Consider the following 15,273-nt stretch of genomic DNA (forward strand, 5'->3'; position numbering starts at 1 on the left):
TCAGAAAGAGAAAACTCCATTTGCAACGATGTTTCCCTGCAACATAGATATCACTGTTCTATATATAATTCAATTATAATATAATTTGTTCTATATTGTAGAATAATTTAAATTATCAAGTCTAATTAATAAGTTTATATGTAATTTTCTGAAAAGAGGTGTGGTCAGCTCTTTAGTTGATGACCTTTTAAGTAGCAATTCAACCTTTTAGGCAACAGAGGAATCAGTTGGGAAAGCAATTTACATAGGCTTCTTATTCTAAGGTCTATAAAGTCATCTTTTAAGTGACAATCCTATGTTTTAGAATCTAGCCATTATGCACTTTTGGAGAATTGGTCAATTGCCCGTAATTTAGGCAATAATTGTTCGTTTCTTTTTTTTTTTTCTTGCTGTTTTAAGCTTTTAGTAACACTTTGAATTTTTCAGACTTGGTAAAAAAAAAACCTGTTATTTTAATGCTCAAAGATTTCTTTGGTGTCTAAAACGTCTGAAAGAATCAACCTATGATGCTACAAGAATTGGGAAATATGAATAGAGCTCTATTGGGAGAAATTGTTCAAGCAGTGGAGACTAGAAGTTGGCTCTATATCCGAATCTGTATGTAAACCATTTCACATCTTTATATTTTTCTTTGTCTTTTGCCTGTTGTAATATTCTAAGTTAATTTTTAAGGCCTTGCCAATGCTGGAAAAAAGTTGATTATTTTTGTATTTTAGTTTTATATCTCGTTTTTCATTATTTCCCCTTTTTGTTCATTCTTCCATCCTTCTCTTTAATTGTGATGCGTTTTTGAAATAAATTAAGTTCAATTCATTCAATATTTACAGAGTTCGTAGGAATTTTAAAATAGCTTCCATATATTATTTGCTTTTTAAATATAACCTTGCTTGAAAAGATAACCCTCTTTTGAATCAAATTTAAAGGGTTCTATTTTCATAGGGTCTATCAATGAAGCTTCTGTTTTAACATCTTTCTCTCTCTTGGAGACAGAGTCTGTATTTATTCTTAATTAAATCTGGGCAGTGTATTTTGTCAATAAAGTAAGCTTCTTGTCAATGGTATTTGTGTTGTGAATAGTTAACCAATGTTTTCGGTCAACTAATAATCGAAAAACCAGAAACGGAACGCCCAGAGTCAGGTCCAGATGTTGCTAACAGCAAAGATTTGTTTAAATTTTAAACAAGAGACGAAAAAAGGGTTACTGTGATAGCTGCCCTCCACAGGGTGAAGGATAGAAACTGATTTTTAGAAGTCAGGCACACATATGTATACAAATCAGGTAAGGGGTCGTGGTGCATACATTAACCATTTGTTTTAAATGGAAAAGGCAGCGACTGAAAATCTATTTTAAATAGTTAGCATCATCTAATAGGACAAGCTTGTTGGCATTTAAGAAAAGAAAATCTACATAGTTGTGTTTTTCTTTTACAAAGTTGCTCTTTTCATAACCTTATCTCGGGTAAAGTAACAAAATTTTACTTTGCCATAATTTTTACTTTGCCATAAACTTCGCCATAATGGGTAAAGTAGCATTTAGTAATAAAAAACAACTAGATTAAATTACGATTAAAACTAGATTAAAGTAAGGACAATTAGATTGAAAGGGGATGGAATAAATTTAGGACGAACACCTTACCAGACTGTTCTCTGGCTTGTTCCAGACTTGCTATTTGCTAAGACTGTAAAATCTTCATTCAAGGTCTCAGAAAAGGTTTGTAATTCCTTTGGTTTTCAAGTTGAAACATTCAGCATTTCTTAACAGGCGTTTGGAAGGCTGGATAGGTTAGTAAAGGCACTGATTTTTGCTGAAGTTTTTGTGGAAGCCTATAAGACATGTCTTACGACAGTGTTTCTCCACCGATGAAAAATTGTGTATCTTAAAACCCCTCCCCTCCCTTAAAGAGAATCACAGCTATGTCCATGAATTAAAGTATATTAGTTCTTTTGAGAAATTTTTTTTCTTTTTCAGGGTAATAAAAGAAGAGTAGTCTCCTTGAGATGAGTCTAGAGGAGAGTTGAGTGACTTGAGTTGAGAGTTGAGTCTAGTTGAGATGAGTCTGGGAGAAAATTAACAGTTGGGGTCAAGAAATACTTTTCTAAGTAAAAAAGGCAACAAGTGAAATCAATTTTCAAATGACTAATATTTATTAAGTAATAATTTACTAATATTTAAAGTAACATTTGCTTTAACGACAATCCAAGGGTTCGAGTATTTTCTTAGGTCTGCACTGGTGTGGACTTTCTTAGAGTTGGCCGAATTTTGCCTTGAGGAGTAATAAAAAAAGAAACTGACAATCATAGGCAGCACAATAGCGCTGCCTAAGTAAAGAGCGATTTTGGCACAATGTATTATTTATTTTTTCCTTTATACCAGGGCACTTAGTATCGAAGGAGTTGTCGTAGAAACTTCAAAAAAGGGCTCACTCGATTGAAAATTGGAGTGGCTTGTGCCCTTTTTAATGGTCGAAAATGCTTGGAAGGCAACTAACACCCCTTCCACGACCACTATTTCCCCAAACATATCCAATCAAAATTTTGAGATAGCCATTTTGTTCAGCGTAGTTGATTTCCAGATAGAAAATATGTTTTTGAGGAGGACACTCCCCCACCGCCCTCAGGGCAAGGGTTTTAAGGTATGCCCTGGGGGCATATAAGACCGACGTTGGCACAATGTATTATTTATTATTTTTTTTCCTTTAGACCAGGGCACTTCGTATCGAAGAAATTGTCGTAGAAACTTCGAAAAGGGCTCATTCAATTCTAAATTGGAGTGGCTTGTGCCTTTTTTAATAGTCAAAAGTGATTGGAAGGCAACTAAGATCCCTTCCACAACCACCATTTCCCGAAACACATCCAATCAAAATTTTGAGATGGCCGTTTTGTTCAGTGAAGTTGATTTTCAGATAGAAATTATGTTTTTGAGGAGGAAGCTCCCCCACAGCCCTCAGTGCAAGGGTTTTAAGTTATGCCCTGGGTGCATAGAAGGTTTTTATAGAAAGTGTTGTCGTAGAACCTTCAAAAAAGGGCTCATTCGATTTGAAATTCAAAGGGCTAGTGCCCTTTTCAATGGTCGAAAGCGTGTGAAGAGCAACTAACCCACCTGCCATACTCATTATTTCCCCACTCGCATCCACTATTAATTTTGAGATTACTCTTTTCTTAACAGCAGCTAACAGTTTTGAACTTGAGGTGGTTAAGGATGACAACCCCCCGCAGCCCTCAGGACGTGAGTTATAAGTTATGTCCTGTGGGCATATAAGTTTTTTATAGAAAGTGTTGTCGTAGAAACTTCAAAAAGGGCTCATTCGATCGGAAATTGAAATGGCTAGTGCTCCTTTTAATAGTCAAAAGTGATTAGAAGGCAACTAACACTCCTTTGACACCCACCATTTCCCCAAACACATCCAATCAAAATTTTGAGATAGCCATTTTGTTCAGCGTAGTTGATTTCTAGATAGAAATTTTGTTTTTGAGGATGACACTGCCCCACAGCCCTCAGGGCAAGGGTTGTAAGTTATGCCCTGGGGGCATATAAGGTTTTTAGAGAAAGTATTGTCGTAGAAACTTGCATAAAAGGCTCATTCGATTGGAAATTCAAAGGACTAGTGCCCTTTTTAATAGTTGAAAGTGATTGGAGAGCAACTAACGCCCCTCCAACGCCCACCATTTCCCCAAACACATCCAATCAAAATTTTGAGATAGCCATTTTGTTTAACGTAGTTGAAAGTTCTGGAAACTAGGTCTTTGAGGATGACAACCCCCCTCACAGCCCTTAGGGTATGGGTTGTAATTTATGCCCATGGGGTATATAACGTGTTTATAGAAATCGTTGTCGTAGAAACTCAAAAAGGGCTCATTTGATTGGAAATCGAAAGGCCTAATGCCTTTTTTAAGAGTCGAAAGTGATTGGAAGGCTTGACATTTTTATAATAAAGATCGATCTGGGTACAATGTATTATTTTTTTTTATTTTTGTTGTTGTTTAGACCAGGGCACTTCGTATCGAAGGAGTTGTCGTAGGAACTTCGAAAAGAGCTCATTCGATTGAAAATAGAAAGGGCTGATGCTCTCTTTAATAGTCGAAAGTGAGGGGATGGCAACTAATCCCCCTCCCACCCCACCCTCTCATTTACCCATTATGTTTAAAAACTAAATGTTGTCTGTCTAAATGTAACCAAATTAAAATAGTGTAAGTGTATCTAAGCTATCAAAGAAAGTAAACAGATTTTTTTGGCGAATGGTATCAAGTTTTCCATTTCAGGTCAACTAGAGGAGGTATGAAACTAAATTAAACACTAGTTTTTGTGTCCAGATTTTTAAAAGGGTGTAGGCCTATGTTGTTAAAATTTGCTGAAAAATTTTTCCAGCTTACAAATAGCAGGCCAAACTATAAAGTCTTAAAAAACGAAAAGATTTAAAGTATTATCTTCTTTTTCCCTGAAAAGACTATGTCAATATAAAACGAACAGAAATTAATTAAAAAAAACTTTTTACACTAAATAAGTTTTTCAAAGAAAAGTAAAGAACTCCATAAAAACCTTATATGCCCCCAGGGCATAACTTACAACCTTTGCCCTGGGGTTTCTGGGGGGTTTGTCATCCTCAAATACATAATTTCCAGAACTTTCATCTACGTTGAACAAAATGGCTATCTTTGAACTTTGATTAATTAAAAAACTTTTTCCACAAAATAAGTTTTCAAAGAAAAGTAAAGAACTCCATTAAAAAAATAAACAAAAATAAAATCAAACAATCTACCAATCTTGAAACAACCACAAATCAGCACCGGTAAAAAAATGAAACCTAAAACGAACAGAAATTACAATAAATAACCGAGTCAAACTCAAAACGAGCAGAAATTAACATGTTGGGCGCAAAACCCCTATGCCTTCCCAAGGTCGGAACAAAATTTGCACTTTACTGAAAAAAATTTAGTCTTTTTACTTTTATAACTTTAATAAATCAAATAATATTAACTTTTTGATTACTAAATATCAGTATATGTATATTAAACTGACAAAGCACATTCATTTGTATTTTTTCAGTAAAGTGTAAATTATGTTCTGACAATCAGCCCCTTTCGAAGTTCCCACGACAACTCCTTCGATACGAAGTGCCCTGCTCTAAACAACAACAACAGAAAATATCACTAACACTTTCGACAATTAAAAAGGGCGCTAGCCCTTTGAATTTCAAATCGAATGAGCCCTTTTTTGAAGCTTCTGCAACAACGCCTTCTATAAAAACCTTACATGCCCCCAGGGCATAACTTAAAACCCTTGCACTGAGGGCTGTGGTGGAGCTTCCTCCTCAAAAACATATTTTCTATCTGGAAATCAACTATGCTGAACAAAATGGCTATCTCAAAATTTTTATTGGATGCGTTTGGGGGAGTGATGGGCGTGGGAGGGCTAGTTGCCCTCCAATCACTTTCGACTATTATAAAGGGCACTAGCCCTTTGAATTTCCAATCGAATGAGCCTTTTTTGAAGTTTCTACAGCAACGCCTTCTATAAAAACCTTATATGCCCCCAGGGCATATAATAACATATTTTCTATCTGGAAATCAACTACGCTGAACAAAATGGCTGTCTCGATGTTTTGATAGAATGTGTTTGGGGGAATGATGGGTGTGGGGGGGCGAGCTGCCCTCCAATCACTTTTGACTATTAAAACGGTCACTAGCCCTTTGAATTTCCATTCGAATGAGCCTGTTTTGAAGTTTCTACGACAACGCCTTCAATGAAAACCTTATATGCCCCCAGGGCATAACTTAAAACCCTTGCCCTGAGGGTTGTGAGGGAGTGTCCTCCTCAAAAACATGTTTTCTATCTGGAAATCAACTACGCTGAACAAAATGGCTATCCCAAAATTTTGATTGGATGTGTTAAGGGGAATGATAGGCGTGGGGGGGGAGGGGTAGGTAGTTGCCCCCCAATCACTTTCGACTATTCAAAAGGGCACTAGAACTCTCGATTTCCAATCGAATTTCTAATCTCGATTTCTTTTTGAAGTTTCTACGACGACCTATTCCATATAAAGGGCCCTGCTCTAAAGGAAAAAAATAATAAATTATACATATGTGCCAACATCGTTCTTATATGCCCTCAGGGCATAACTTAAAACCCTTGCCCTGAGGGTTTTGGGGAAGTGTTTTCCTCAAAAAGACATTTTCTATCTGGAAATCAACTACGCTGAACAATATGGTTATCTCAAATTTTGATTGGATGTGTTTGAGGGAATGATGGGCCTGGGGGGGGGGCTAGTTGCACTCCAACCACTTTCGACTATTAAAAAGGGCACTAGAACTCTCGATTTCTAATCGAATTTCCAATCTCGATTTCCTTTTGAAGTTTCTACGACGACCTATTACATATGAAGTGCCCTGCTCTAAAGGAAAAAATAATAAATGATACATATGTGCCAACATCGTTCTTATATGCCCTCAGGGCATAACTTAATACCCTTGCCCCGAGGGTTTTGGGGGAGAGTTCTCCTGAAAAAGATATTTTCTATCTTCACGCTTGGTAGATTATTTGATTTTACTTAAAGAGTAGGGGGTTCACAAGATTCTTGGGATTGGGATACTTGTACACAGATAAACCTGAGTCTCTAATACCTGAAAACTTTGGTTGAAAGAAAAGAAATTAACTTTACTAGAAGCGGCAGTATTCATTAAGAAGGAAGTTCCGATAAAATTTTTTAACTAAAGGTTGTGTGCCCTGTACCAAGAAGAGGGAGATTGGTGTAGGTAGAAAATAGGCTTAGATAAAGGTGCTCTCACTTTTGCTTCTCAATCTTTCTAATGAGACAGGGGGGATTCTTGTGGTTATCTCTATGATGCACTTCCCCCCCCCCCCCTATTCACAGGTATGGTTATAAAAAAAAATGAATGTAACTTTGCTTAATTCTTTACGTGCCCTGTTGTGAGAGTATCTGCAAATATATTTCATTTTTGTTACCTTTTATACGGAAAAGAGATCTATTTTCATCGTCACACATATTTTTTCTGTCGAGGAGGCAATGAGGAGACTCTAAAAGAAAGAAAACAAAAGCTTACTATGGTAATAAAACTAACGTTCTATGTTAATAATGGAAGATAATTAAGCAACAATGGGGTTTGTATTCTTCTCTATTTTGCGTGGATATAGTGAGACAGATTTGCATATAGCGGGCTTTACATTGCTTTGAAAATTAATTTATGCTTCGAAACTATCACATTCTAGAACATTGTCTTCATTATTCAGCATGAGTTTGGGTGGTCTCATTTGGCTCGTATCCAGTTATCCACAGGGGGAATCCTGTAAAGAAGCATCCTTGTGCTGAAGCTACTTTGTTTTATACAGGCGAAATATCCGCGTTGTTTTACATTTTTCGTCTTTTTACTCCACTGGCCGCAGTCTCGTTTGTTGTTGTTTTTTTCATTGTTATTTTTCTCTCTGTTGGTTTTTTGTCATGGCTGGCGGGTTCGGCTTAAGATCTTTCAGAAGTTCTTAAGAGTGGGGCGGAGAAAGAATTCGCGCAGCTACTTTGCCCTCAAGAGGGTTGGTAGTACGATAAGTTGCCTGTAGCAATACTTATAGTAAAGCTAATCGTAGTCGTTTAGATCATGAATAAACAAAAAAATATTTATGTTTTAAATATCTAATGTTTTAAATTGTTCAAATATTTAATGTTTAAATTGTTTAAAATTTAAATATCTAAAATATTAAAATATTTCATGGCCAAAAATTCCATTGCTACCCAGTTGTCTTTTCTTTTTCTTTTATAATCTCTATTCAGCGCTAAGTCCTAAAACTGCTCTCGCTTGTAGTAATGGACATTTGTCTGGGCTTTTTTTTTTTTTTTTTTTTTTTTTTTTTTTTTTTTTTTACTGAGAGAGGAATGATTTTGAATAAAAAGGGACTTGTTCGACTTTTTGTCGAACTCTCCGTATTTTAATTCATCGATTAATAGAAGCACTATAAAATAATGACTCGTTGACAAAATCATTTCATTTTTTTGGATTTCTAGGTGGTGGAGTATTGCTAATTTTTGGAGTTCGATGGCTTTATACAAAATTTTTACATCTAAACCGTTTTAACCCAGAAAATTCGCTTTCCGCTTTGGATGTCTGTCGTGCATTTGCCCGTTATTTAAATCCCAGTGGAAGTCTAGCTGAATCAGCAAAAGTTCAGTTCACCTGGAATGACCCCCATCCTGTTGGAAATTCCATGAAGTTACATGTTAAGGTATGTTCCTACTTAAATATTCACCCCATCCCTCCTAGGTTTTCAAAAATATATTTTTTTTGGTATTTCTGTTCAAAGAATCGAAAAAACAACATGATTTCCCCGTCCCCGATTTTCAAAAATATATCTTTCCCCTCGTCCCACTCCCAAATTTTCATTAATTGACGCCCCTGTATGTCAAAAATTAATTAGGTCATATCCAAAGATGCATGCCTTAATAAAGTGAACTCGGTCATGCCATCTATCATGTGCATCACTGAGACCAACCTAAACCTAGAAATTCAGAGCAGCGAGGTTGCCATACAGGGATACACGCTCCTCAGGCGGGATCGAGAGCGTACTGACGGCGCTAAATACGGAGGAGGAGGTGTCACTGTTTATATACAGAGCCATATACCTTATTCACGCCTGAACATACCAGATTCAGCAGGCAAAGAAGCTCTGTGGGTCAGGGTGACCCTCCCAGATAAATCCGTGATTGTCGGTACCGTGTATAACCCTCCAACTTACCAGATTACCAGCTACCTTGAAACCTCCCTTGAATATATTCGGGGCAAGTACACTAAGTCTGCCATTATCCTTCATGGAGACTTCAGCGTCCATCATAGCGTGTGGCTTCGCAGCAAAAATACTGATAAGGAAGGGTCGGACTTGTATGATCTATCTCTCTCTTACAGACTGGAACAACTTGTCGATTTTGACACGTATCACGGCCCAAACGGATCATCTCGTCTTGACCTATTCCTTGCAGATCACCCTGACTCCTTTAAGGTTGACTCTCATGCTTTCACCAGTGACCATGCTGCCGTCGTTGCACGTGGAAACCTACGTATTCCGCCTCCAGTAAAGCATGAACGAACAATCTGGCTATACATAAGAGGTGATTTGGACGGTTTGAGAAACACTTTTTTTTCTCTGCAGTGGAGAGCCTTCCTCCTGGAAGGCCTAGAGAAAGCTGCAGATAAGTACCAGCAGCCCAGAGTTGACTCTGTCGAAAAGCATATCCCTTCAAAGCTGATCGAGGTGTCTAGTAAGGACAAACCTTGGTTCAACGCCCAGTGTAAGAAGACAATCCGAGCAAAGCAAAAGGCACACAAGCAATGGCTACTTTCGAATAGCGAAGAGGACAGAATTGCATCCTTAAATGCACGCAAAGATGCAGTTCGAGCGATTCGGCAGTACCGGGTTCAGTATAAGGAGAAATTCGCCACCAAGCTTCAACTTGCTTCGGCAAAGAATTGGTGGAAAATTGTCAAGGAGGCTTTACCGTCGTCCAAGGGGACCGCAATTCCTTCTCTCCAGAGTAACGGGACACTGGTACAAGATCCACAGGCAAAGGTTGAAGCTGTTGCTAAGGCTTTTGCCGAATTCTCCAATCTAGACGATGACGGTAGAGAAGTGCCAAAATTCTCCGACCGAACCGACACTGTCTTGGAACGCGTGAATTTTTCTGCTCCCAAGATCCTTCGCATTCTGCAACATCTGGATGTGACGAAAGCCACGGGTCCTGACAACATACCAAATGTTGTCCTCAAGTCCTGCAGTGCCGAACTAGCTGGACCCTTGTCATTGCTTTTCCGGCTGTGCTTTTGCTCCGGTACCTTCCCATGAACATGGAAGTTGCCCTTGTTATACCTACTCTAAAGCCAGAAGGCGAACCAACGAGCTTGGGCTCCTACATACCTAAACGCTCAACATTAGACTGCCTAGTGGCCCAGTATCAGGAGTGGATAGAACTACTGGCAATGGGATACGACATCCGGCTACTATTTTTCGACATTGCGAAAGCTTTTGACAGAGTATGGCAGCGTGGCCTGCTAAAGAAACTCTATGTGTAGGGTGTTCGTGAATATCTGTTAAAAGTGATTGAGAGCTTTCTTTCCGATCGTTCACTGTGGGTTGTTCTTGACGGGTTTATTTCCCGCGAATATCCAGTGAAAGCAGGGGTACCCCAGGGCAGTGTCTTGGGACCTACGCTTTTCCTTATCAGAGGCAACGCTGTAGCGTTGCCTATAGTAAAGGCCATACGGCTCCAATGTTTTATCATTTATTATTATTTATTATAATTTTTTTTCCAAGAGGCACTTCATATGGAAGGGGTGGTCGTAGAAACTTAAAAGGGGGCTCATTCGATGGGAAATCGTGAGTTCTAGGGCCCTTTTAATTATTCTAATGGTATTTGTTGGAATCAAGCCCCCCCCCCCCCCCACGCTCATTATTCCCCGAAATACATCCAATAAAAATTTTTGGATAGCCATTTCGTTCAGCTTAGTTAATTTTCGGATAGAAAATATATTTTTGAGGAGGATAATCCCCCACAACCCTCAGACAAGGGTTTTAAGTTATACCCTGGGGGCATATAAGGTTTTTATAGAAGGCGGTGTCGCAGAAACTTCAAAACAGGCTCAATTGATTGGAAATTAAAGAGCTAGTGCCCTTTTCAATACTCGAAAGTGATTGGAGTGTAACTAGCCCCCCTCCCCCCCCCCTACGCCCATCACTTCCCCAAACACATCCAATCAAAATTTTGAAATAGCCATTTTGTTTAGCGTAGTTGATTTCCAGATAGAAAATATGTTTTTGAGGAGGACACTCCCACACAACCCTCAGGGCAAGGGTTTTAAGTTATGCCCTGGGGGCAAGTACAAAAGAAATCATTTTTAATATAATTCGTTTTCAGTAAAGTGCCAATGACGCAGTAGGTTTTAGGCTTCTGCAGTGAGACGATACCCATACTCTTGTTTGTAGTTATTTTTATTCGATTCCAACTTGATTTGCATATTCAATTTAAGTTTCCCTCGTTTTAAGATTTATTTATTCATTTACATTAATATATATTGTATGTTTGTTCGCATTGATTGTTTATTTAATTTCTGTTCGTTTTAAGTTTCATTTATACTTTAATAGCAGAATATTTGTTTTCGTCTTAGGCTTGATTTTCATATTCAATCTAAGCATTACTCGCTTTAAGATCTATTTATTCATTTATATAATTACTTGTTGTATGTTTTTTCCTATGATTGTTTATCTAATTTCTGTTTTTTTTGGGTTTCATCTCTTCTTTCATAGTAATCTCTGATCGTTTTGAGTTTGAATTCTAACAGGTATTTGTATCTGCTGACCTTAAGTTTAAAATGCCCTCTACTTTTTTTTGAAAAACTTATTTTTCAGAAAGTTTTTTTTTAATTAATCTACATAAACGACATGGGAGACAATCTTGCAAACCCTCTGCATCACTTTGCCGACGATACCACGACACACTCAGCCGTCCCTAAACACGAAGACCCAACACAAGCCTCCCTTTCCCTACAGATGGATCTTTTGAAAATTGAAAAGTAGTCTGATGCATGGATGATCAACTTCAATGCATCGAAAACAAAGGAGCTTCTAATTACCCGATCAAAGGTGCCACGTGAATACCCCAGTTTCGTCTTCAAAAATGAAGCTATAAAGAGAGTCGACGAACTTCGTCTACCGGGGATTCATTTCTCCACCGATATCTCTTGGAACAACCACCTTGATAGTGTGAGAACCTCCTGCGCAAGAAAGCTGGGAGTTACTCTTCTCTGCAAAAACCTTCTTCCATCAAGCTCGATCATCCCACTCTACAAGTCTTGCATCAGACCCATAGCTGAATATGGATGCCCGCTATATGCTGGTGCTCAGAAAACGCTGTTGGCACCACTTCAGAAGATCCAGAATAGGGCAAATAGGGCAGGCTGCGCCTCTACACAAGAATCGCTCCAGCCTCTAAATGAAAGGTTTGATGTAACGTCAATGGCTGTTTTCTACAAGTACATGAATTTGCCTCCCTCAGACGAGCTCTCTCGAATTGTGCCCCCCCCCCTTTGTCCAGCCGACAAGGCAGACACGAAGGCACATTGCTCGGTCCAATTATCTAAAGGAGGATACGCTGAAAACCAAGTACTTGAGGAACAGCTTCATCCGGCGTTGCACTTCTATCTGGAACGATCTTCCTGGGGATATTACCCTGCAAATCCCTCTGTTGACACCTTCAAAAGAAGGTTCAATAGACATTTAAAACTTCGAGGCCATTGAACGAGGTAATTGAATAGCGGCATATAAGATACTTTGAAGTATCTGGCGCCGTGAATATTGGAATAAAAAAAAAAAATAAAAAAAAATATAACGATACTAAAATTTTACAAAGTAATTTTTGTTTTTGTCTCCTCAGGCTCATAAATCTTAGAATTCTATCTAATTTTCACGTTTTATATCTACTTTATTTCACGTTTTATATTTCACGTTTTATATCTACGTTTTATATCTACTTTACCCTACTTTTGCCTTTCTCTCTTACTCTCTTTCTTCATCTCACTTTCTCTTTATCATTCTATCACCTTTTGAGCATTTCTTTCTGTTTCTGTCTCTACATTATGAAACACTCCCTGACGGTACTCGTATGATATAGCGCCGACCTAAGTTACAATCCAGAAAAAAGCTTATTCCACCTTTACCTCTCTCTCTGACTATCTGTCTAGCTTATGCAAAGCTGGCATAAGCCTTTTCAGGATTGTATTAAAATGAATATCATTTGATTTTTAAATTAAAATCAAGTTTGGTTAGGTTTTGTTAGGTATTATATTTTCATCATACTTTGTGATATTTCATTTGGATTGAGCGTCAGAGAAACAGGCTCTACTTAGATGAAGAATTTGAGGTTGGCGCTATATCATACAAGTACGTCCCTGACAATAAACTCTATGTAAAGAGCAACTCCTAGTAATAATTTCTTGGATCGCGCTACTATTCCATTTATTATTAAGATGATTTGAAAATGTAATAGAATACAAATATCAATTAGTGGAACAGTTGCATAATATTGATTATTTGATTTTTAATCTATAATTGTTTGATTTTTGATTTTTAATAATATTGATTTTTATTGTTTTGATTTTTAATAATATTGGTTTTCTTACGAGACTCTAACAAAAGAAAGCAATCCATTTATTTTAAAATCTTAGGTATAACCTAGGTTAAATTAATTTGTCAAAACAAATCAAAGGTCTTTAAATGCTATAATTTTTTAAAAATTCAAAGAATTTTTTCTTTGCTTTCAGTTTAGTGGAAGTACATTGACATGTCAAATCCGCATTAATATCCCTGAAGTTTATTTTGTTTTGACCTTTGTTTTTTGAAATTCAAACTTTATTTGGGTTTGAGTGTCCTCTTCTTCATTATTAGAAATATAAAAAGCTCTGGCTTATTTTTTCAACTGTTATAAATAGGATTTAATCTGTGTTCTCCCAAATCTCTATTTTTACTTATCGCTTTATTGGTAATTTTTCTTATTTATATGAACTCTCTAACACTTTGTAACCGTCTAACGAGATTATCTTTTATTTCTGTTTGGTCAAGTATTATATTATGGCGCGAGTGGTCAAAAATTGCTGAATCGAAAGTTTCTGTTTTGTTTTTATTTTAGGGAGGGATCTATTGCTTTTGGATCCTATCTTCTAAATTTGTTCGTGTTCTGCCCACTTGAAAATCTTGACACGAGCAAGGTAATCTACACGTACACTTTGTAATTTTTTGGTATTACATTTTTTCTGATGTTTAGTAAAGATCCTGCAGTAAATTCTTGTATTTTTTAATTTGTTTATATTTCTTTCTCCTTTTTTCTTTCCTGTCATCAGAAATTGCCTTTTTATTATGGTTCCAAAAATATTTAAATTCATTAATTTAAAGACTACTCATAAAAGCTATAAGCCTGAGAAATCTTGCCTAACTTAAGAAAAAAGGGAAAAACATCCCCAAAATGCGGAATGATCTTGATGAATGGCTAGATAGATCATAAATGATGGAATCTAAAAGTAGTACCAGTGCATATGCGGTGCAAATGAAAGTAGAATGACTTCTGAGGTGACTCCTTTATAAAAATACCAAATATATCCCAAATCATCAAATTAACTTTTCAACATTTGGGACTTCTCCCGTATATAAGGTGAAAGACGAAACATATTGCTCTATTAAATAATTATTATCAGTCAGTCAATCAATCAATTTATTTAAAAAAAAACAGAGAAAAAAATAACATAACTTGAGACCCCCTTCGAATTAACATTATTTGTTATTGTAGTCGTATTAAGTTATTATTAAATTAGTACCTACTATTGTTGTCTTATTAAAACGAAACAGCTAAAAGTAAATGGCCCTAAAAAGATGCGAGTATTTTCAAAAGGAGGTAAAGACTGTACTCGGACGAGAGGTAGATTTAGGATTGTCAAATACTATTCTTGTACCCCCTCGGTTCCGTTTTCATCGGAACACTCAGTTTTGGTATATCAGAGTCAACGCTATAGCGTTGTCTATACTAAAGTTTGACTCTGTCTCACAACTTTATTTTTTAAAACAATAAAAAACTTTAGCGTAAAGAGCGAGGCGTTGAGGAGGGGACAGCCCCTTTCATATACGGAATAATTTCTGTTCGTTTTAAGTTTTAATGTCGCTCCTTACTTTCAGTTTAAAAAACTTGTTTTTTTTATTTAATCTATACTAAAGAGCCATAAAGCTTTAATGTTTAGTATTATTTTTCATATCTTTCCCAGAGGCACTTCATATGGAAGGGATGGTCGTAAAAACCTCGGAAGGGCCTCATTCGATTGAAAATCGGAATTTTTATGGCCCTTCATAAGATTCAAAATGGTCGAAGGGCAACTAGCGTCCTCCCCCCGCACCCACGCCCTCTTTTTCCCAAATGCTTTTGAATGAAATTTTGAGATAGCCATTTCATTTCAAAATAGTCCAAGTTTAATATAATTATGCCTCCGGGGTTGACAAAGCCCCCTAGATCCCAGAGTTAAGGGTTGTAAGTTATGCATGTTGCTCATTGTTAACATATAAGGCTTTTAAAGAAGGGGTGGTAGTATAAACTTTTGAGGAAGCTCATATGATTGGAAATTATAAATCTAATTCTCCTTTTAAGAGTCAAAATGATCGAAGGACAACCAGCAAATTCTCCCACCCTTTTCCCTCAAATGGATCCGATAAAAGTTTTGAGATAGCCATTTTGATAAAATAGT

The 15,273-nt window shown here is 37.0% G+C and overlaps 1 protein-coding gene across 1 annotated transcript in view; it reads left to right on the forward strand.

Moving 5' to 3' along the window:
• LOC148950069 (apoptosis-resistant E3 ubiquitin protein ligase 1-like) overlaps positions 1-15,273 on the forward strand; it is an 86,790-nt gene that overhangs the window by 4,920 nt on the left and 66,597 nt on the right. The window contains exons 2-3 of the mRNA XM_089091438.1: positions 427-597; positions 8,013-8,230. Coding sequence (XP_088947564.1) covers positions 504-597; positions 8,013-8,230 — 312 coding nt within the window. The 5' untranslated portion in view covers positions 427-503. The remainder of the gene's footprint in view (positions 1-426; positions 598-8,012; positions 8,231-15,273) is intronic.

This window comes from Artemia sp. Qi Xiang Cuo, chromosome 7 (assembly GCF_049724085.1).
Source record: "Artemia sp. Qi Xiang Cuo chromosome 7, ASM4972408v1, whole genome shotgun sequence".
Lineage (NCBI taxonomy): Eukaryota > Metazoa > Arthropoda > Branchiopoda > Anostraca > Artemiidae > Artemia > Artemia sp. Qi Xiang Cuo.